The following is a 22,747-nucleotide window of genomic DNA, read 5'->3' as shown; positions in this document are numbered from 1 at the left end:
AATTTTCTAATGTATCAACTGATGATTTCTTCCATTGGCAAGTTACATATTCACCCAGTGGGTATTGAATCCATGATCCATGACCTCACCTTAGGAGCGATCATGGATAGGTCAGGCTTGGGATAAGTGTCAACTTGCCAACCAACTTGATCAGATCAGGTTTGAAGATAGCTCAACTGCTGCCAACTAGGAAGATGCAGGTTATAGACAGATCAGGAAGGTTATGTTGACAATCAGATTGGGGTTTTGCTGGTTCACCTTGTCAATGCCAGCAATTTTAGGTGGTGTCAAGGCCAACAAGCAATCTCTGTTGGATTTGGCAAAGATCTCTGTTGAATCTCATTATAGATCATATTGTGAGGGACATGGGCCTGGAAAGGTTGATGGCAAGGTGGGCAAAGGACAGAAAGGAGGCAAAGTGGGGACATGGAAGTGAAACAGTGATGATCGGGGAGGTGTAATGGGTGAAGGTCATAGGGGTGTCATTTGGTTGGGTGCATCAGGTTCATAGGATGAGGCCCCAATGTCTAACAAAAAATGATCACGTTTTGCATTCTTAAATCCAGTCTCTCTCAACTAATTGAGTCGGCAAAACTGTCTGATCTGGATTGGGTTAGTTTTCTCGGGTGTTTGATTAACCTTACCCTTCAGCCATTCTTATTGAAGAAGGAATTACCATTTGGCCAGAGCATTTAATGTATCAAGTAAAGAGCCTCTACATAGATTTTATTTCACTTTCTCTTCCACCAGATGATGTTAAGTCTTTGATGTCTCTTAACTTGTACATTATTTGCACTGCTGCTTAGGTCTTTTCAACACATTTCCTTTCTACCAAATTAAAAATTGAAAAAGGTGAAGGGCCAAATGAAATAAAAATTCATTACCACTACAAGCGATCATGCCAGATACAGGTGTTAGCTGCAACTGCTTTGAATCAATAATCTTGACCAAATTTAGAACTACGACAATTTCCAGGATCACATGCAAGTTTAACCATGAACATTACAACATAATGCTACTATCACGAAAAATTTGTGATGAATCTGAAAGGAATATATGGTTGATCAAAGATGCAAGTTGGTGCACATTACTTTGCATGAGGTTCACTTGAATAACGCATCATTGCTGGAATCAGTTTCCGCGGGTTCAGGTTGTTTGTGGCCATCCATGACTCCACAGTCTCATATGCATCAAGCATGATGAGGTCTGGGGCAAACTTATACTGCAAAAAAGAGTTCAATGATTATGGAGGGCCCAGAGTGGGGAAAAAATCACCCAACATGTAGATTTCAGTGTTGAAATTTTCTTATCCTACCTGAAGGTCTATAGGAACAGCAGGTTTTTGAAGTACTTCAAGTGCTTTCTTTGCTTCTCCTTGCTGAATACAAAACCGAGAGAGAGAGAGAGGAAAAAATGACAACTATAAGTAGTGATGGAGACATAATTTTTCTTCAGTTAGTGCAACTTTAAAAATTAATCCCAATTTTTTGGATAGCAATTTGAAATTTTAGTCCATACTCCAGGATTTGCAAGAAGATTATAAAACTTAATTTCAACAAGATTTACTTGGCCATGGCAGCCCCGTGGGCATGCAGCCAAGGCCATGGCTATGTTCAAATGATACCTCCTCCCCCTATAAGAAAGGGTGGAGGGTAAATTTATGGGTTTAACACCCACTGGATAATCAAATAACTATATCAGCTTCTAATTTTAGCCTCCACTCACCCATAAGCCCTAGTTCCAACAGCACCTCCTATCTGATAAGAAAGAATGGAGGGTAAGGTCATGGGCTTAACGCCCACTGGTTGAGTGTGAAAACTTACCAATCAAAAAAAAAACCTTCCACCACTCTTTATTCATTTTCTTTTGAGCCAAAGAGAAACTGCACAACTCACAAGTGCCTGGATTTTTAAAGCAAAAGCTAATATGTGTGGGACCCTATAGCAGAGGCAACAAGCACAGGTATGGTATATTGAGATTTGTCTGTATCAATGCCCTCTCCGGATATGTCATGTTGAGAGTTGTCTGTCAGCCTCCTCAATATTATGGGGCTTCCTTACTAGAAATCAAAGAGTTGAGAAAGATGTTATTGGTTTGAGGAGAGTGCCAGTGTTTGTTCTCTACTAAAAACATCTTTCAAATCCCATTGGATAAAACACTAAGCTCAAAACATCTAATTTTATTCCATCTTTGGACTGATGCAGTAGAAGGCAAAGGAATCCTCTCTAAGAATCTTTAGAATTTGGTATGCAGTCCAGGGTTTATCTGCCAAAGAAGGATAAGTATTAGGTAATTCTTGGACTTGTACCATATATCCTCTCAATGCTGGTAGAATATTGCTACTTATTAGTAGGGCTTCTGTGTAGAAAATTCCTCAGGGTTATGACCTTTTGCTATTAATAAAATTAGGGAGGGCAGAACAAACCCAAAAACCACATGGAGCTACAAAGGCTGGACTAAGTTTCCCCAAAAAAAAAATCTCCAAGACCACCTAGTGTTTGCATTAGACAACTACATGAGACCCAAAAAGATGTCAAAGCTGAACCTTAGAAAAAGTAAAGAATTACAAGGAATTGAATATACATCAACAAGGAAAAACATAGCATGACTATGAACGAGAAAATTAAAATCAGAAGCTACACTTAAGAAAGTGTTAGTCTAAATGTAACAATCACTATTTTACGTTTAAAAAAAAAGGATATAAGAGTTGATCTATAAGTAGTAGTAGCAACAGGTGACAACAACATTCCACAAGAAACTCAAAGCTTCGAGAAAGCACCTGAATATAGTGGTGAACAACAATTTCATACTGCTCCTTTAGACTAGCAAAATATACTAGTTCTTCAACCCGACCATAACTGTAGCACATTACAAAAGAAAAACAAAGTTTTTAGCATTCTTTAACTTGACTAGAAATTTATGAGAGGTTTACATGCATAAGAAATGAGTTTTGCCTTTTCAATATAAAGCATGGTGCTGCATCAATAGTCACAATAACAAAGAAATGAGATAAGTAAACTAAAATAACACTTTTTAGGGTTAACAGTTAATACCATGCATTATAATAAGAAAGGTAATTACAAACTACAAATTTCAAGCTAGCTAGGTAAGAACTTGGTCTCCATGATTATTAATCAACCAGATGTTGGGGCAATTGAGCAACTTCCCACCTTATACTTTGCTAATTAATTTTGGGACTAATCAACCAAACATGAAATTTGACCTTGAGCCACCCCCCCCCCTCCTGCCCAAAGAAAAAACCTTTGGTTTTCCAGAAAAGTTAAGGTATGAGGAAAAGGGTGCTGAATTTATTTTAATCTGTAAAATATGATTCTAGGAAAGGGCATAAAAGGGCATTAGATCAAAAAGGAGAAGGGTCTTGTTTGTTGAATCATCATGTAGCTGAATATAAATTCTTGAAATGAGCATGGATTAAATGAAGGAGAGAAGCAATTAAGGATCAGAGATTTACTGAGGGAATGGAAAGAGAGGAGTATGCTTACAAGACACCAAAATCGAGTCAATCTCTAGAGAGCATGTCTGAAGCAGACATGTTATGCTTACTGAGGGAATGGAAAGCAGATGTGGTATTCAGAATTGATGAAGCAGTGGGTGATTTTCTATGTCTTGTAGATTTAAACATGTACGTGATGACTATTCTTGGATTTTCTACAGAATATATGTCCCCAACAAAGACTCGGACAGAATTATTTTTGGGAGAAACTAGGGGGTTGTATGATTGGTGGGGGGACCCATGGTGCATTAGAGGTGATTTCAATATAACCAAATTCCAGAGTGAAAGTATGGGAGCTATAAGGGGCCATTCTCCAACATGGGAGTTCTCTAATTTTATTTTAGAGCATGGGTTCATAGATATTCCTCTACAAGGGGGCGCTTTCAAGTATTCTAATAACAATGATCCTCCATCCATGTTGAAAATTGGCAGATTTTTTTAAATCACCAGAGTGGGAAGTGCACTTTAGCAATTGAATCAAAGGCTATCACTCACTTAGCTCTTGTAGGACCATTTCCCTATTCTTCTTATTAGCAATGGGATAAATAGTAGTGGAGGAGGATCTTTTAAGTTCAAGAATATGTGGATGAAAGTTAAAGGTTTTGTAGTGAAAGTTCAAAATTGGTGGTGCAGCTACTACTTTTCAGGATCACCAAGTTCTGTCTTGGCAAAAAATCTAAAGCCTTTGAAGAATGATTTGAGGATATGGAATAAGGTGAAGTTCAGTGATGTAGGCGGAAAAGGAAGAATTAGTAGAGGAAGTTTGGAAGATGGACAGCTTAGAGAAAGAGTGGATTCTCTCAGCAAATGAGTTGAGTAAAAGGGAGATTTCAAAGATAGAACTATGGAAGGTGATTCTTTTGGAATAGATGAGTTGGCATAAAAAATCTTGAGCATTATAGCTTAAGGAGGGAGATCAAAATACTCAGTTTTTAAATAGATTGGCCAGTTCACATGGGTGACAATTTTATAGGATAATTTGGACAACTAAGGGATGTTGAATCTGTCACATAGAACCAAGATGAGATCCAGAACAAAATACTGCAATTTTATAGTAATCTATCTAAACGGTAAGCCAGAAGACTGAAGACCCAAGTTGGATGGACTGTCTTTTAATTCAATTGATGCTAATACATCAGCCAAGTTAGAGAGATCATTTGAGGATGAAAAGGATTTGCAAGCATTGAAGAGTTTGAAGGCACCTGGACCATATGGCTTCTCTGTAACCTTCTTTCAAACTTGTTGGATTATGGTGAAGGACAACGTTATGGAGTTATTTCCAAACGTCCACGAGAAAGATATGTTTGAAAAAAGCTTAGAAGCAACATCCATTGCTCTGATTTAAATAATAATAATAAAATAAAACTGCTGTAAATGTCGAGAATTTTAGCCCTATTAGCCTTGTAGGTAGTGTATGCATTAATTCATTGCTAAGGTGCTCTCAAACAGATTGGAAATTGTGAGGGGACTTTCTCTCCAATACTCAAATTGCATTTTTCAAGGAAGGTGGATTTTAGATTGTCTTAATTGTGAATGAATGTCTAGACAGTAGAATAAAGGAGGGCTCCCAAGGGTGTAATGTAAATTAGACCTGGAAAAGCCCTATGACCATGTATATTTAGAATTATTTTTGCATAAGTTGCAAAGATATGGATTTGGGGAAAAGTAAAGAAGGTGGATAGCCTTTTGTATTTCCATAGTTCGCTTCTCAATTCTGGTGAATGGTAGTCCTAGAGAATTTTTTGAAAGTACTAGAGGCATATGGCAAGGGGTTCTCCTATCGCCTATCCTTTTTTTGGTTTTGCTGTGGAAACTTTTAATCCGGCTGATTTCTAAGGCTGTAGAACAGGGTTATCTATCAGGTTTTCCTGCAGATACGGCTAGCAATGCTCTTATGAAGATCTCTCATTATTTATCATGGATGATTATCTTATTTTCTGTGATGCAGCTTCAGTATTTAAGGCACGCCCTTAGCTGTCTAAGGCTTAAAGCTTAATATGAGCAAATCTGAGATAGCTCCTGCGGGTGAGGTAACAAATTTGGAAGAGCTAGCAGAAATTCTTATGTGTAATGCATGCCATTTGCAATTGAAATATTTGGGTTTACCCTTGGGTGCTCACTTTAAATCCAAGGCTGTTTGAGATGGGATTTTAGTGTGAATGGAATGCAGATTGGCTAGCTGGAAGTTTTTTTTTTTTTTTTTTTTTTTAATATATATATATATATATATATATATATATATATATAACGGATGATTTCTTTTTATAAAGAGTACACTCTCTAGGCTCCCACTTATTTTTTGTCTTTGTTCCCTATGCCTGCAGGCCTAGCCAACAGAATGGGAAAAAAAAAAATTCCAACAAGACTTTTTTATTGGGTGGTTTGGGGCAGGAGTTTAGTTCTATTTAGTTTATAACTTTATTGGAACATAAGTTGCAAAGATATGGATATGGGGGAGGAGTAAGCCTATGGAAGAACATCAAAAATGGGTGGGCTACTTTTGTTAGGCTTATTCACTAGGAGGTAAGGAACAACACTAAATTCTATTTTAGAATGACCTTTGGTCCTTGAAAAATAATTAATCTTAAAACACTTTCTAATAGCAAGGGATAGAGGTGCTATAGTGGTAGATTTTTTGGATTGTTCTATAGGAGACATTCATTGGAAATCTCCTTTTTTGAGACCGGTTCAAGATCGGGAGCTTGATTCCATGATGTTATTTTTAGATGAGTTGTTTACTGCTATAATCCTTCAGGATGTTGGAAACAAACTGCTATGGTCTCTTTCCAAAGGTCATGGTTTCCATATCAAGGACTACTGTAATGGGGATGACAGAATTCTCTTGGAGAGGTATGTGGTGAGTCACAGTTCATCCTTGTATGGCCTGTTTGGGTGGAAAGCTACTATGAATCAAATCTTAACGTTATATACCCTCCAAAGATGAGGTATCATAATCACTAATTGGTGTTGTGTGTAAATCAGATGGAGTCCATAGATCACCTATTCCTACATTACTAGAATGCACAAGACTTATGTTTGTTTGGGGTGATGCCAAGATCTGAGATTAGCTTATAGGCTTGTTGGACTAGAAAATTTTAGAAGTATGGTAGGGTTGAAATTTGGTAGGCTATTTGGAGGCTAATGAATAAATAATATTTCTTAATTATCAAACAAAAAAACTATTTGGAGGAGGAGGGGGGGGGGGGGGGGGGGGGAGTGTTTGACACATAATTTGCCATTTGACCTAAAGGTCAATGGTCTTACAATGTAAATGAGTGGGGATAGGCTAATATCAAAATTTTTTTATTTTATAAAAAAGCATAGTCCCATTACCTGTTTGCCCCTGCTTAGGTTACAAGCTCGCACTAACACTTCAACTTCTTTGACTAATTTTCTAGATTTTTTATATCAGCTGAATTTTAAATGTTAATTGATTTTTTTCCCTCTTGTTTTGGTTTTTCCTTTGTATGCTTCCCCTGTACTAGGGTTTGTGTCCCTTTTTGCACTTTTCTAATAGATTTATTTACAATACACCATCACAGAACATATTAGATTTAAGATACTGATAACAAATGCAAATGTGACACCCTCTCCTCCCCACCTCCCCCTTGGTGGTGGGCGCAGGGGGCAGAGAATAAGATTAGAAAGAATAGTTCAGACACATGTATTCAAGGGAGGCAAACAATTTATAGCAGATTGCATTAACAATTACCTTTCCAGAAGTCTCATTGTAGTTGCTTCATCTAATACGTCCTTGCAATCACCAAGAAAAGCACAGAACTCTTTAATAACTGATTGGTACTCTGAACCATGATTAACCACAGCAGTGTCATCTTCCAAGAGCAGCCGATTTATCTACAAATAATTGATGAAATATAAATTTAATTTTAAAAATGGCAACATTATAATCCATGCTTTGCAATCACTGTAGTCAAGGGATAAATAATATATTTTCAAATGATACAATACATGTGATGTTGAAGATAACTAAAACACCTAATCTTCTTTCACATGTCTCAAAAATGGTTTTCACGCAATTTTTTTAGTACGTAATGGTGGTTTATTAAGGGAATATGCCCACATAATGGTGCAGTACAAACAAAGAAAGAAACCCTCTTAGGAGCCTTAACATACCAAATACTATAATAAGGTAAAGAGATTGCATTGGTACAATTCAGTATAGAAAGAAGCAAACCTTGTCCAAGTACAATTCAGTAGCCCAAGTGGAGATCATTGTTATTTGGCATTTATCATCCTTTGCAAGATTATCAAGCTTCCGGAGTAAGAAAGTTCTCAAGGCATCCTGCAAGTAAGCAAAGCAAAATATAAAATTGTAAATGTATGCTTCGCTATTCCAGTTAAAGGATGTCTAGCTAAACTCATGCAATCTCATAATTATAATTTTGGAAGGCTCAAAGACAAAAGTCATAAATTATATATCAGATATTGTATGCAATATACATCTACCATAATATTTTCTACAGCTTACATCCACATGGAAGTTAGGAGAATTTTACACACCTAGCAGCAGTTATAAGTCAAAGATAAAAATATGCATTTTTCATGATTTTTCTACATACGTTCATAATGATTTGCCTTGCAGTAAAAAGAAATGTGCACTGGGTCAAGGATATTTGACCAACTGGAATTAACATGAAAGGCAACATAAAATCTATATTCCCTACTTCAACCCCAGTTCCAGCATCACATCTGCTAAAGCACAAACATAAAAAATCAAAATAAAAATAATAAAAAAACAAAAAATCAAAAAAGAAGGAACATATAAACTTGACGTACAAGAACTTCCAAAATTGGGTTACACTTGCATCCAACATGATACATTGCATGCAGCAGAAAAAGCAGTTATATTGATTTTCCCTACATATTTATTGAGCCAAAAGAATGAAATAGTATTCCAACTACCTGTTCACCTATGGTAATGAACTTTAGAGTGATCTCCTCAAATGACAACATATAGTTAATCTGCAAAACATTTCCTGTCAGTTACAAGAGATAAAAAAATAATAATAAATAAATAAAATTAACACACAAGAAGAAAACACACACACACACACACACATATACATGAACTAGAATAATGCTCTCAAGTTAAAAGAAAAACGCATCATCAGTTAAATATTATTCATGATTTATGTGATTTCACCAACAAAGAATTGTCTGTATATTCTCAAGTCTGTTAAAAGTTTCAATATTGTCGCATTAACTGATCAGAGTTATATGAACTATATCAAGTCTGCTACCTCAGAAGACAGTTAACGAGTGAGTCAGAGCCAGTTTGATAATGATACAAGCCAGCAACATAATTGCAATAAAGGCACCAGAAGATACAAAGGACCATTGAAAGAGAAAGTGAAGAAAGATAGAGTGAACAATAGAGGTGTCTTCTCCAACATAAGCTAGAAATAGTAATCAACAACACATACATGGAAAACTGGTTGGAAGGGAAGGACAGTGTTATGAATTAAGAATTAGAATGAGTAGCATGCATGTTAGACACCTTCAAATTCAGAAGACTCACAACTGATAATCAATATCTTTGTGATAAAAATTAAATAGATCAAAATTTACTATCCTTCAAAATGGGGGATGAGACCATGCACAATTGAGGGAGGAATCAATTAACAAAAGCATGAAAAACTGGTACAAAGGGGAGAACAGTGTATGAATTAAGAATTAGAATGAGTTGCATGTATGTTAGACATTTTCAAATTCAGAAGAATCACAACTGAAATCAATATCTTTGTGAAAAAAATTAAATAAATCAAAATTTACTATCCTTCAAATGGGGGATGAGACTATGCACAATTGAGGGAGGAGTCAATTATGCATCTGCAGATCAGGTGGCTTTGCCTTGATGAGTCACAACAGCTTGCATTTTACTCAAGTATAATAGCAAAAAGTTATTGACAGAGAAAAAAAAAAAAAAAAACACTTTTTCATTATAAAACTTATCCAAAAAAAGAAATTTGATGTCTGAGAAATCAGACAGTAGTAAGTCTTTAGGGTTTATAGATATAATTAAAATCTTTCTGGGCTCAACAGGTGAAAGATGTTTGGTATGTTTCACTATTTCCTTTTTTTCTTTTTCTTTTTTAGGTTTTTTTTTTATAAGTAACAAATTTTATTAAGACAAATGCTCCAAGCACGCAGGACGTACAAAGTAAAAATACTAAGTTCGCTCATAAGGAATCAATTTCCTTTTTTTCTTTTTCTTCTTTAGGTTTTTTTTTTTTTTGATAAGTAACAAATTTTATTAAGACAAATGCTCCAAGCACGCAGGAAGTACAAAGTAAAAATACTAAGTTCATTCATAAGGAACCAAGTAAAAATAACAAAATTTGTAACTTAAATACAATGACAGAATAAGATCAAGTGATGGATAATTCACTTTTGCAAAGAAAGATGCTGCTCTGTGATAATCCTTGGAGGCAAATGCAGCTTCAGCCTGCACCACAAATCACTCTATTATAGACTCAGATAACAAGATTTAGTTGATACATATATGCTGTCCTTAAAAGATTAAAAAAAATTGTGAGAAGAAATTACAAAAGAGGCATTTAATCAGAACAACCAAGAGCTCAACTGCAATAAAATCAATTAGTCTGACCTGTACTAAGTATACTTGGTCTCTCTGGAGTGGGTCACGACAATTTGCCAAAGCTCCAGCATACTCATTCAAGTCCAGATAAACCTTCCACATATCTCGGCCTTCATCATTGACAGACACCTGGCATGGTATTCTTAAATTAAGCAGTATGGGAGAAAGGTATTTTCTACTGTGACATGGACCAAAAATAGAATAGATGAAGTCATCAGAAGATACAAACTTGATAAACAGAGTTTTGGTCATATGCATAGAACAATCCAGCAGTGGCATCACTACATAATCCCATGATACCCCTGGAAACTGATTCTGATGTTAGGTCAAACTGAAGTTCCTCAATGATGTTCTCGCTAATTCTATTCACAACCTACCAAAAAAAAAACATTCGAAGGACCTAGAAAATAAGTTATAGGGCTGAAAAACGGAATAAATGTATTATGTTATATGTAGGAAACTTCAGGTAGAAGACTGAAGATAATGCAAGATTACTGTACCTCATATTAATTAATAGTAGTAGTCCAAAACATTATACTTATTACCAGCATTGAGGTTGGAGCATTCATAAGGTTGACAAGAAAAGGGCACATTCATAAGTATAAATTAAGAGTGTCAACTAGTTAAGTGAATACGCACCTTGACCTTATTCCCAATAAGAAGCAAGAAATGAAATTCAGACACTGCCATAGAACTCGGTTTTACTGCTTCAGCACCTTCAGACAATTTTGAATAGTCCAATAGAGCCTTGTTCTCCACAAAATTTTCATCTCCATTTGGAGAGCTGCCCAAGAGTTTTCCAAACAAAAACTAATAAATACATAAATAAACAAAGCAAATTTCATAGTTGAACTGCAGCTGATACAAATCAATAAACAATCCACTCCTTATATCAGGGAAGCGTAATGAGCACATTCCAAAAGGCAAACCACATAGCACCCACTAAAGTAAGAAATCCAATAGTGTAAATGAACGGTTCCAATTTCACATGAAAGCTAGAAAATCAATAATGTTAAAATTTACCCATGATGTGCTCCAAAATTTAGGCCACCATGATAGATACCAGCTCCTGAAAGCCAGGCAAAATGCACAGCTCTTCGTTGCTTGATGTAGAAATGCAGTTCACTGATAGTAAACCAAAATCACAGGGAAACCTCATATTCAGAAAGCTAAAAAAGAAATGCCAAGTACCATAAATAATAGATTTTATGGAAGAGAAGCAAACTTCCAATGTAAGTATAAAAGAATACTCCAGCCTCTACAGTTTTAGTGTCTGATTTTGTAAATAAGTTATTCAAAATAATGTTCAAATAAAAAATGCATTTACCTGTTTGGTATTTCACCGGGAAGCTCCATGAAATGCACAGCACGATCTAAATAACTTGCAAAAACAGTCTAAATATTTAAAATGATCAATAAGCATAAAATTCAAATTATACAATAAGAAGACAAGCTATAAGTAGATAACAAATTGTCCCACCATAGAGTCAGACATGTTCATTGTAAAAATTGGGTGTTAGAGTTAATCTTACCTCCAAGGATCCAATCCCAGTAAAAGAGTAAAGTCGTGTAGGAGTAACAGCCATTACATAGTATCTAGTTCCATTCATTATGCTAGCTGTTTCCATCTGTAATAGAAAAAAAGAAACCAAAACAGAGTGCCTTAGAATTGTACACAGATAAATTCCTTTTGCGAATAAACTGTAGTGTCAATTTCTGAAAATCAAGACAGCTTTAATTTAATCTATCTAGCTCCCATTCCAATACCTAGCAACCCAGTTGCCCCCAACCAATTACCCCCACTCCCCCAAAACATAAAGATGGCATTCCAGTGTTTTGACCCCCTAAAGGTACTTCACAAGTTCATCTATCAGAACAAGCAAAAGAATCCTTTAATCTTCAAAACCTACAAGGTTTGAAGAGCTTGAGCAAATCCACAGTAGTTGATTAGGTATTTTCTGACAGAAAATTCATGGCCAACAAGCCAAATCAACTGGATATGTAGCAAATGCACGCAACTCAACACACCAAAGCATTAAAATTACTACTATCCAAAGAAAAACTTTCTTAGTTGCTTCTTGCGTAACGGAACACGCAAGTTAGTCAGAAATATGCAGCAACTAGCAAACAAAAATCCTTATTCTTTTATTGCTTTCAGAAGAAAAACACAGAAAAAGAGAGACCTGTAAATCCATGAAAGCTTCGGGAAGTTCCCCCAATTGGAACAGAAACTTAATATACTTCTCCCTCTTGTCCTTCTCATCAACCGCAATCTCATGAAGTTGGCCATTATCCGTACCAAGAATAACTTCCTTTGTCGAAGCTGTGTTTTAAAACAACAAAATCAAACTGCATAAATGTTTGGCGATATCCACATGTATGAATCAAACAAACAAGGCTTACCTTCAGTAATGAGTAGTCTATTCCAGGCAACAGCATTGACAACAAGACCTTTCAATTTGGTTAAAACTCGAGGCTTAATCCACTTGGCATGAGTATAAAAAGTATCAACACCTCCACTACCAACTACAGTGGCAATGCAATGACTCCCTCCTGGATCAACAAACACCCTGTGGATCGATTGCTCTCCGGGTCGACCCGTAGACAGATCAATCTCTATAACATACCTCAAATAAAACCAATAACACAAATATCAGAAAAAAAAATTACTTTATTAGTGACTCTCCGTCTCCAACAAATTAGGGGAGAGACGGACCCCGCAAAAGTGGGAGGTTTGTGTACTAAGTACGACATTTTTAATGGAATTGACAATATGAAAGAAAGAAAGTGTTAAATTGTGTGGAATCGGGAAAAGATTTAAAATAAAAAAAAAAAAATTCAGAAATTGAAGGAAATGGAAAGTAGGAACGAACCGGTGGAGTCGCCGAGGCCGAAATCGTGGCGGATGACCCAACCTTTACTGGTGCCCAACAAAATGACGTCGTTGCCGGCGGCCATGCAAGTTATAACTCCGCGTCCCTTCGCGGCGTATCTTTCTAGAAGGTCCACCGTGAATACCTGTCTTCCTGCTGAATCCATCTTTCAATTCAATTCTCGATTTCAATTCTCACCCGTGTTGCTTAAGTCTAAGTGTTCTCCAGTTGATTATCCAAAAAAAAAAAAAGTGTACTCCAATTTTGATTTACCGGAGATCAATTATCGATCAACTATCAAAGAAAGGAAATGCCAACAGCCAACGGGAGAAAATCCGAGAAATAAAAAAAAAAAACGTCGTCGTTTCGTTTTGTGAAATTATTCAATAGTACTGACCTGGCACTGCTAGCCAATAGAAATAGGGATTTTTTTTTTTTTTTTAAAGACCACTTCCAATTTATAGGACAAAGGTTAGTGAGGAACCGAACGAAATTGGAAAATAGGCCTAATTTCCCAACTATCTAGTTAATAGGTCCGGTTTTGAAAGTAATTGGGTTAGTAACATCTCGAGTTTATGATAGTCGATTTTGGGCTTTGTAAATCGACTCTCACAGAGTCGGTTTTGGTTGTCCGTGACATCTGATGTGGCATTATTGCCAGGTGGCAGCCATCTGAAAATCGACCATTAGAGAGTCGATTTCCATGTTGGTGTCACGTGCCATTACGTGGACTGACGTGGAGCACGACCTGGAAACCGAGTGTGTGAAGGTCGATTTCTAATAGGATATTTTTGAATTTAACGCTCTCTCTTTCAGTCACCCACCCACTCACTCTCCATCATCAGTCAAACGCCTCTACAGACGGACACTCTCGCTCACCCTCACTCACCCTCTCCTTCTCTCACTCTCTCAACGTCACCGTCGCCGACGCCGGCCCCAACCCAGTCACCCTCTCTTTCAGTCACCCATCCACCCACTCACTCTCCCTCATCAGTCAAACGCCTCACTCACGCTCTCAGCAAACCGACCGACACTCTCACTCACTCACCCTCTCCTCCTCTCACTCTCTCAGCGTCACCGTCGCCGACGCCGGCCCCAACCCACTCACCCTCTCAGCCTCACCGACCCAGTCTCAGTCACTCTCTCGCTCACCTACGCGGTATCTGAAACAAAAGGTGCAGTCTCAGTCACTCTCTTGTTTGTTTGTTTGTTTGTTTTTTTTTTTTTTTTTTTTTTTTTGTATAAGAAGCATTCTTCTTCATTCCCAGATTGTTGCTTCAATTCCTTCCCATTTTTCAAGTATGCCATTTCTCAGTTACTTACTTTTTTAGATTCGAATTTTATGTTCGAATTAAGACAAATTTCGGGGATGAATTTTAGATAACATCAGTATTTTTTATTTATTTTTTGTTTGAGTATATTATTGTGATGAAGGAGGACAAAAAAATGGCATGACATGTGGTGTGGCTTTGAAGGGGATGAATTTGGGTATTTGATTGCAGATAACACAGATGCTTCAGATTCATCTTTGGTAGGTTTTAGAAAGACCATAAGAAATGTAGAATGTACTGCTGTGCAGATAAACACTTAGAAATGAAATAAGACAAATTAATAAGCAAAGCACTTAAAAATCCAAATTTCTGTTTGATAGACCAATATATAAGATGCTGGTGTGTTCGTGTGTGTGCGTGTGTGAGAGAGAGAGAGAGAGATGCATTTGGCTTAGAAATTGAACTGCAACATGATGAAAAATCAATAATTGTGTCTATGCTATGTTATAGATAGTACCTCAAGAACCCCATCATGGGCAACTAATCTCCCTGCTGCTGATGTAGCACCTCCCGATAGAAAACTTGAGTGTTGAAAAACACCTTTCTTCTTCTGACCCACATACAAAGCCCTTGATGTGCTGAGCACAAAAATCCACTTAGAACCCTCAACTGTGTTAATAAGCATCCCTGTTTGCCTGTATAAAAGCTTTCCACTCTCTACAATTACTTCATATGCTTCCCTCTCTTTCTGTAATACCAAACGACAGAGAATGTAAAGTTATAACAGTGAAACAGTGAAATAGTGAAATATATGCACTTATCCACATTCATAAGAAGCCACTTAGTTATCTATGTAGGCACTTATCTAGGTTGCAAAGATGCTTATGGGAGTGTGTGCATGTAAATTGAACACAACAAATTTGATGAAGAAACAAGATTGGAGGGGGTCCATTTCACAGTTAAGATATTATTTTTTGGATCTAATGTATAAAGAGCCATGTTACTTAAAATTTTAAATGATGTTGCAGTGGATACACTTAAATTTGTAATATTTAATCTAAACCATGAAATAAACACATTTAAAATGGAGAGGGGGTGTATTATTGGAATGCAGTAACAGATGGTATGATTAGTAATACTTACTGGTCCAAGATACGCGATGCATTGACGTTGTAGAACAGTCCTTAGGCACCTTTCAAGATTTAGGTCTTTACCATCACCAACATCCAACCTTCAGTTTCAGAGGAGGAGAAAAATAAAGTTAGAAATCAGTGATAAAGAAGGATAAGGCTAAATCAAAAGCAATTATACCAAGAAAGAAAAAGTTAATTTTCATGAGTACCAGTAGAAGAAAGGTTGGGTGCTCTTGCTATCAGAGCAGACATCATAGTAGAAGTGTAAATTGTGTCCATAACGATGGCGTGGATCAATCTGAAAAAAAACAAAGATTAACAAAGCCCATTAGTCCAGTGATTCTACTTCCTTACCTATTAATTGGGGACTAACAACATGGAACCTATTAATATCCAAAAATATAAATCCATAGAAGATATGTACTTAGCTAGACCACTATTCAAAAGCCCAAAACTTGAGCTCAATTTGAAATTTCATCCAAAAAAAAAGTCACCAATTCCTATATAGGAAGCATACATTGGCCAAGTTTGACTCTCTTTTTTAAGTCTTATTATGAGAAGTGACTAGGAATACATGTCCCCTAAATTCCTAATATCTAATACAGCAGTCGTTATTGGAACCATCACTTGACCAAAATTAGATTGTTTTGAGGAAAATATTACTTTCTCCATTTTTAGATGGAAACGTAAATTATTTTGGAAACATAAATTAAGTCATAAGAACAAAGTTTATTTCCTTGTATCAGATTCTTTTTTTGGTTGAGGGAGCCTTCCCATCAAAACGCAAATAAATAGTGCAGCCTTAAAAAACCTATCTTATTCCTGCATCAATACCCTTACAGAGCTTTCCCATCAATACCCTTGGCCTTGTCATTAAGTCTTTTCTGCCTCCCACCACATATATTTTTTATATGTGGTATTTGTCTTGTATAATCTCATTATTAAAATCCCATTTGAAAAAGTTTGATTCCCCCCCTTTGGTCTTTTCAGCATGTGCTAATAGTTTCACACAGAACTAATTGCATAGATTATTGTAGATATAGTTTAGTTAGATCACTTCCGGTTGAAACAACCTGTTCCTATATCTAACAACATGGCAACATGCACATGGGATTCTTTTCCCTAGCAAATGAAACAAAGATACATATTTTCAATTGTCAATTTATTATAATACTTTCTTTGCAATAATATCGTCTTTTAGAAATGCCGCCTTCTTTTTTATTTCTTAATTTCTTTTTGTTTCCCTTTATTCCATGTTGTGCCCTACCACTTTTTAGTGAATGAATTATAAATGTCCATGACAAGCCTTGGCAGAACAGCATCTTAGTTACTGCCTAGCTTTTTAGTTAAACTTTCAAACATAAAAGCATAAACATGCAGGTAGTTACAGTTGCAAAATTCCAAGGAGGTGGTGCATTCAATGTTATTCCTTATTCTTTCAAATGTAAATATTGCTTTAGCATTTTGAATATTGAATTATTTTAGATAACTAAACTAAATTATTTTGCATATTGAATTCTTTTTTAAAATTATTTCTCGTATTTTGCATATTGTAATAAATAAAAAATCTAATGCCATATAATTGTCAATAATCAGTTATTCAAATTATTGAACACTCTCTCTCTCTCTCTCTCTCATATGCACTCTGCAAACCATGCAATACATACACAACAACAAGTTACTTAATTAAAGCTTTGGGACAGAGATTGTTCCTTTGTGCTCTATTTTTGACCTATTAGATGGATGCAACTTGAAAGTAATAATTATTTGTATTTTGTGGTTTTGTTAGAGGTTTGTTCAAATAACCTATATAAAAGAAAAAGTTAGATGTAACATCAAATGCATACCTTGTTTCATTATGTATTATTATTGACAATATTTTTTAGGTTGTTTTTGTTTTGTTTTCAATAATGTCTAGTATGTGGTAATTGCTTATCATTTTTGTGCAGTATGGCTGCTGCAAATGCTGGACAGATTAACCATGCGCAGCCTGGCCCCATTGACAGGTCAGTGTTGACGTTGCAGCCCAACCATCGATCAGAAGCCATTTGGAATGGGCAGGTAAAACACACCACTAAAGATTTCACTTTTTTTTGTGTGTGGTGAATTTCGTTTTTTGAACCTGGACTTTAGTTTGGTTTTAATTAAATGAATTTAAAATTTAAAAATATTTGTTTTAGTCGAAAATAGGTTATTTGTATTTTAACTAGAAGGTTGCCCGCGCGTTGCGCGGATAATGCTATAAGCTTTTATGTAAAATGGTTTTTGAAATTTTTGTACATATATTATAGCATAAATGGTGGATATTTTCATTGCTAAAATCACCTACAATTATAGTAGAAACTTCGGAGAATGTAGGCATATTTTGTTGCAAACCATCAATTGATTGTAAACCAATTAATTGCAAGCATACATTATGCATATCAAGCTCCTTCAACCTATCCCTTGTCATACGAAATGTCTAACTAAGGCATTGATCTTATGAAGCATCTTCAATAATATTTTAACTATAGCAGTGCTAAGGTTGCATTCATGTCTAGGCGAAGCAACAAACACACTTTGATATTGTCAAGGCTCTTGCGGACAGTTGTACATGATACTTGACCAATAAATAAATAAATAAAGCAAGTAGTTTCAATGATGGTTGAGGTAGACATGATTCAACATATTTAACAATTTTTTAACAAAGGTGTACCCGTATAATATATTTAACAATTTTTTATTTATATAGATTCTAGGCTAACCTTCAAATAATGGAGACACCACATAATTAATCTTCTGCCCACTTAGTTCTTAATTTGTACCTTTACTATTCTATTGTTTCTTTTTTTGTGCTTATTTTTAACAATTGAGTTTCTACCATTTAGTAGGACATAGAATATGTGTAGATTATGGTGATTATTTTAAAACTTTGCAACCAAATAATACTTAACCCCTCAATAGGTAAAAGAAAATTATTCACCTAAAAATAATAACAACTTTCTTACCCGTAGCTAATTTAATTTGTTTCACTCATGTCAATTATATAGGCTGCTACATCATACAACCAAATAAAAATTATAAATTTTCTGTCAAGCATTTTATCAAACACTTTGGATTCAAAATAAAATATATAATTACTCTTGGGCTCTTTGCACTTCAAATCCCACAAAAGTTTTCCCTCCATTGGCGCTTTGAATGTGACCCAATCCATACAGATACATGAGTTTGTGCTCCGATTACATGTGGCATAGAGGAGCTTGATTTATTGATTAAGCTTCTTCCTCATTGATCTTTCTACCTGCCCAACAAAACCAGATTATTTACTCAACCTGTCTTTGCCTTAGGGTGTAAATAGTACCCAATTCAACTAATTGTCTTAATCACATCCTCATGTAACATATTTAAATCATTCACCAAAACCCAAATCATAAATTACAAAAACGGTGTGGCTCAGTAAAAATCTCAACCAGTTAACAGTTCAAATGAAAAGAAACAAACCACCATCTAGTTTGATTATCAAAAACCCATTACCAAACAACAACAAAGAATGAACAAATTGACTATTAGTATTTTGTACCTCTTAGATACTGAAGAAGGGTTTGATAAATTAGGGGCTGGTGGCTTTTTCTCCTTGGGTTTAATGACTTTAGTTCCCCGGCCAAAATAGGTGAAGTTGAAGCATAAATCTCCCTGAGTCTGTCTTCCCTCAAACATTGCAAACCACTAAGAAAGGAGCTTTTGTCCATGAACTCATAGAGGAATCGTTGATCTATCAATATATAATCTTCAAAAGAAACAGGTACATAGTGTGCATTTAATTGAAAGGGGAAGTGAAGGAGTTTTTGTTTTTATTTTTGTTTTTGCTAGAAGAAGTGAAGAGTTAAGAGACTCAGAAAGAAATGAAGAGTTAAGAAAGAGAATGAATGAAATTTAAAAAATTTAAGATGGGTTTGATCTCAACAGAAATTACTTGGAAGTATAATATTATTATAAAGGTGTAATAGTGCAAAGCTTGGTCTCACTTGGTCAGGTGCTTATCCATAGTGTGCATTTAAATTTGAACGGTGAAATAAAGTTTTTATTTTTTTTGGGTTGTCCGGAATCAGTGAAGAGTCTTTGTTTTTGTAATGGAAAGAAGTGAAGAGTTAGAAGAGAGGAAGAACTGAATTGATTTTTGATGAAGCAATAAGTGCTAAACATAAAAGCTTCATTGTTTTAATTTTTAAGGTTGGAAAAAATCGTTTCATAATAAAGAGGATTGCAAAGAACTCATATAGAACGCCACATGGTAGAACCTCATGCACTCTCGCATGAGGTCTCTGCTTTTATATATATATTGATTAGGGGGATCCTTGTAATATCTATCTCTTTTTTTTTTTTTTTTGTGGGTTTATAAATCATATTTTTAGGAAGGCTAGTGTTTTTGCCCATAAAATGGAGCCAAATGAGAGATTTAACACTATCTCTTCCTCACTAAATTTTCGTTTTAAATCACAAGATAGAGAAGGGATTAATTCCCTCCCCCTGTGATTTGTTTCTAAGTCTTTTCTTTCTATGAATATTACATGTTTATTTAGAAAAAACGAATGTTTAACATTGATGCCAATAAGAGATTTTATGACCTAAATATTTTTAAAGTGTAATTTTCTTAGTTAGCATCAAGTCATTAACTAGCTTTTAGAAATTAATAATAAGTTGTATGTTTATAAGTTGTATGTTAATCCACCCCACATGTTAATCCATGGTGGGTGTTATAAATACTATAAACAACTTCTATTGCACTCAACTTGCTGTCATATGTTAATCCATGGTTATGTTTTGTGCAGGATCCAGGGTCCCTTAAATGTCGTGCCCGTAGTGAAGAGTTCTCGAATCGAGAGCCAATGGTGGACGATCGAGTCATTGACATCATTAAGGCACTTGGTTTGGAGGGACTTCTCAGGACTCCGGGTAGAGAGATTGATCATGGCCTGATAACGGCCTTAGTGGAGCGATGGCGGCCCGAGACTCACACATTCCACATGCCGCATGGTGAGGTCACCATCACACTTCAGGATGTGGAGGTTCTTCTTGGACTTCCTGTTGATGGTGACGCTGTAACAGGGAGCACACAAAAAGAATGGGAGAATGTGTGTGATGAGTACCTTGGCTTTCGACCTACCAATGAAGACCATCTGGAATGTGCTGGCCAAAGGATTCTCATCAAACGGCTTTTGGAGCAAGTTGCCCATCCACTGCCGCCTAATGCTGAAGACGATGAAGTGCATAGGTACGCACGATGCTACATCCTAGCGCTATTGGGGGACACAATCTTCATGGACAAATCCGGTGATAGGGTGCATCTAATGTGGGTGCAGCAGTTGGAAGACCTTCGCAACCCACGAAGGTATAGTTGGGGAAGTGCTTGCCTTGCATGGTTGTACCGACAGTTATGCAGGGCAAGCGATAAGAAAGCTAGTCAGATTGGTGGGTGTTTATTGTTGGTCCAGTATTGGGCGTGGGCCAGATTCCCCTATTTGTGCCCGGCAGTTGAGCGTGGCCCACCAGTGGGTGCTTATGGTCCTCCAGTGCGTGGTCCACTGTCCCTTAAGTAAGTCTGTACCTTAGTAACTTCATTTACAATATGTGATCATTACCTAAGCTTACAATCATGTAACTTAAAATATAAATTTTTTATTTTTATTTAAAAGGGTTGTACGAATCATTTATGTCAACATTTAAAAATGTTAAACAGAGTTTCAATATATATGATTACGTTAATATACTCTAATTTTGTCATTGTCATATGGCTTGTATGTGCTTTGTTTTTATAAGGACTTTTTTCATTCTAGTGATATTATTAATTGAGGAAATTTCTATAAGATTCTATTAGTAGTTATATCTGATTACATTATAGTTTTAATCATAATATTATCTTACTTGGGAAGTTGTAGATATTGATCCCCTGTTCTTGATTGTAGGTGGGTGTGGGTCCCAAACAAGAAAAATAGGCCCGCCCAGGTCTTCAGGGACAGGTATCGGGAGCAAATAGCTTTAATGTTGTCAAACCAGGTATGAAAATGCTTTGTTCAACATGTTCAAGAACAAGATATATATTTGCTGAACTTTTAAATAGAAAGATAGTTGCCTAATGTGTTGCATATTTGTTTTTGGGCTGTTATAGGTGGTGTGGCAGCCGTATGAAGATGAATACGAGAACCTTCCGCCGTGGTGCGTTGCAGGGAGGGCAGTGTGGACGGCAATCGTGCCGCTTGTATGTTTCCATCTAGTAGAGAAACATACACCGGATCGTGTCGTTCGGCAATTTGGGATGATCCAAGAAATTCCCCGCCATGTTAACACGGACCCGGTGCTTCATGCAATTGATTTGAGGGGGAAGATGGGTGTTGATTGGATGCGGAGACATGCTATGCATCTCACGGACTGGGGTCATCGCCTTCAACGGCGTTGTCAAGCAGTGCTTGGTGATATGCCTCTACAGCACGAGTACTTCGATTGGTTCACAAGGATAACTCGAAGGTTTATCGATATCCCTGGTGCTAGATTCATTCTAATGGTAACTTCTCCATGTGTTCTACATCTTACCGTATTTGTTACTTAGTTTACCACTGTTTAGAGAACTCTTCTTATGTGGTCCAATGTTTGCTTACCATCAAACCTCCCTTTTAAATTGTTGTCTGCTTAAGATTGCTTATAGACAATCTTGTTGATTTACCTTATAGAGAACTTTGTTCATATACAAATCTAATTTGGGATGCTCTAAGGTCATATCTCGTATTTCAGCCTTTAGAGTTATGGTATACATTCATCTTTCCATTTTTATTATTTTTAATTTTTTTCCTCATTTGGCATTGGCAATTTACATTTTTGAGTAGACGATATCCGCTAACTACATCTTTAATACAAAAGTTAATTTCAATTTAGTCCAATGTAACACTTGGTGTCCCTATAATTTCCAATTATTAGTTGCCGTATCAATTTCAAACCAACCTTTATTATACTATTGATTGGCTTTCTTCATTTTTATATTGCATTATTAATATACTTGGTTTTTCCATGTGCAGATTGAAGGATATGTCCGTATGATGCGCTGTCACCCAGTGGGCACGGAGGAGCACAATGACATTATTAATGTGCTGGAGGCAGTGCATGAGATTGGCCGTGTACGACCTCGGGAACCTGAGGCCCCGAACGAGGAGGCAGCTACTCCTGCGGCAGCGCCTACTCAGAGGCCAAGCACTACTGAGAGCCCAAGCACGAGCACAGCTCCTGCCGGATGTTGCTCTCATCCGCCTGTTGCTACCCCTCAGGTTGTCCCTACCCTCGATCCCTCTCCATCCACCGCACATCCATCC

General features: G+C 36.4%; 3 protein-coding genes across 3 annotated transcripts; 1 reads left to right on the top strand and 2 right to left on the bottom strand.

The window, feature by feature from the left end:
* Positions 1-873: 873 nt before the first annotated feature.
* Positions 874-13,330, bottom strand: LOC115958611 (vacuolar sorting protein 18-like). The gene is made up of 17 exons (XM_031077038.1): positions 13,007-13,330; positions 12,537-12,749; positions 12,317-12,456; positions 11,666-11,761; positions 11,461-11,528; positions 11,157-11,258; positions 10,773-10,917; positions 10,363-10,506; positions 10,143-10,262; positions 9,924-9,980; positions 8,438-8,497; positions 7,710-7,817; positions 7,227-7,369; positions 2,780-2,858; positions 1,316-1,378; positions 1,092-1,222; positions 874-959 (listed from the first exon to the last, which is right to left on the bottom strand). The coding sequence occupies exons 1-17, from the start codon at positions 13,170-13,172 to the stop codon at positions 935-937; spliced, it is 1,860 nt and encodes a 619-aa protein (XP_030932898.1). The 5' UTR covers positions 13,173-13,330; the 3' UTR covers positions 874-934.
* An 825-nt stretch (positions 13,331-14,155) lies between these two features.
* LOC115956817 (serine/threonine-protein phosphatase 7 long form homolog) lies at positions 14,156-22,483 on the top strand. Its single transcript, XM_031075103.1, has 6 exons — positions 14,156-14,181; positions 17,360-17,471; positions 20,219-20,982; positions 21,353-21,406; positions 21,556-21,948; positions 22,457-22,483. The coding sequence occupies exons 2-5, from the start codon at positions 17,361-17,363 to the stop codon at positions 21,659-21,661; spliced, it is 1,035 nt and encodes a 344-aa protein (XP_030930963.1). The 5' UTR covers positions 14,156-14,181; position 17,360; the 3' UTR covers positions 21,662-21,948; positions 22,457-22,483.
* Positions 14,729-16,082, bottom strand: LOC115956818 (IQ domain-containing protein IQM5-like). Its single transcript, XM_031075104.1, has 5 exons — positions 16,074-16,082; positions 15,620-15,708; positions 15,421-15,508; positions 14,795-15,025; positions 14,729-14,740 (listed from the first exon to the last, which is right to left on the bottom strand). The coding sequence occupies exons 1-5, from the start codon at positions 16,080-16,082 to the stop codon at positions 14,729-14,731; spliced, it is 429 nt and encodes a 142-aa protein (XP_030930964.1).
* Positions 22,484-22,747: the final 264 nt, after the last annotated feature.

Source organism: Quercus lobata, chromosome 8, assembly GCF_001633185.2.
Source record: "Quercus lobata isolate SW786 chromosome 8, ValleyOak3.0 Primary Assembly, whole genome shotgun sequence".
In the NCBI taxonomy this organism is placed as follows: domain Eukaryota; kingdom Viridiplantae; phylum Streptophyta; class Magnoliopsida; order Fagales; family Fagaceae; genus Quercus; species Quercus lobata.
The sequence above is the reverse complement of the archived record's forward strand: the minus strand, read 5'-3'. Positions and strand labels throughout refer to the sequence as shown.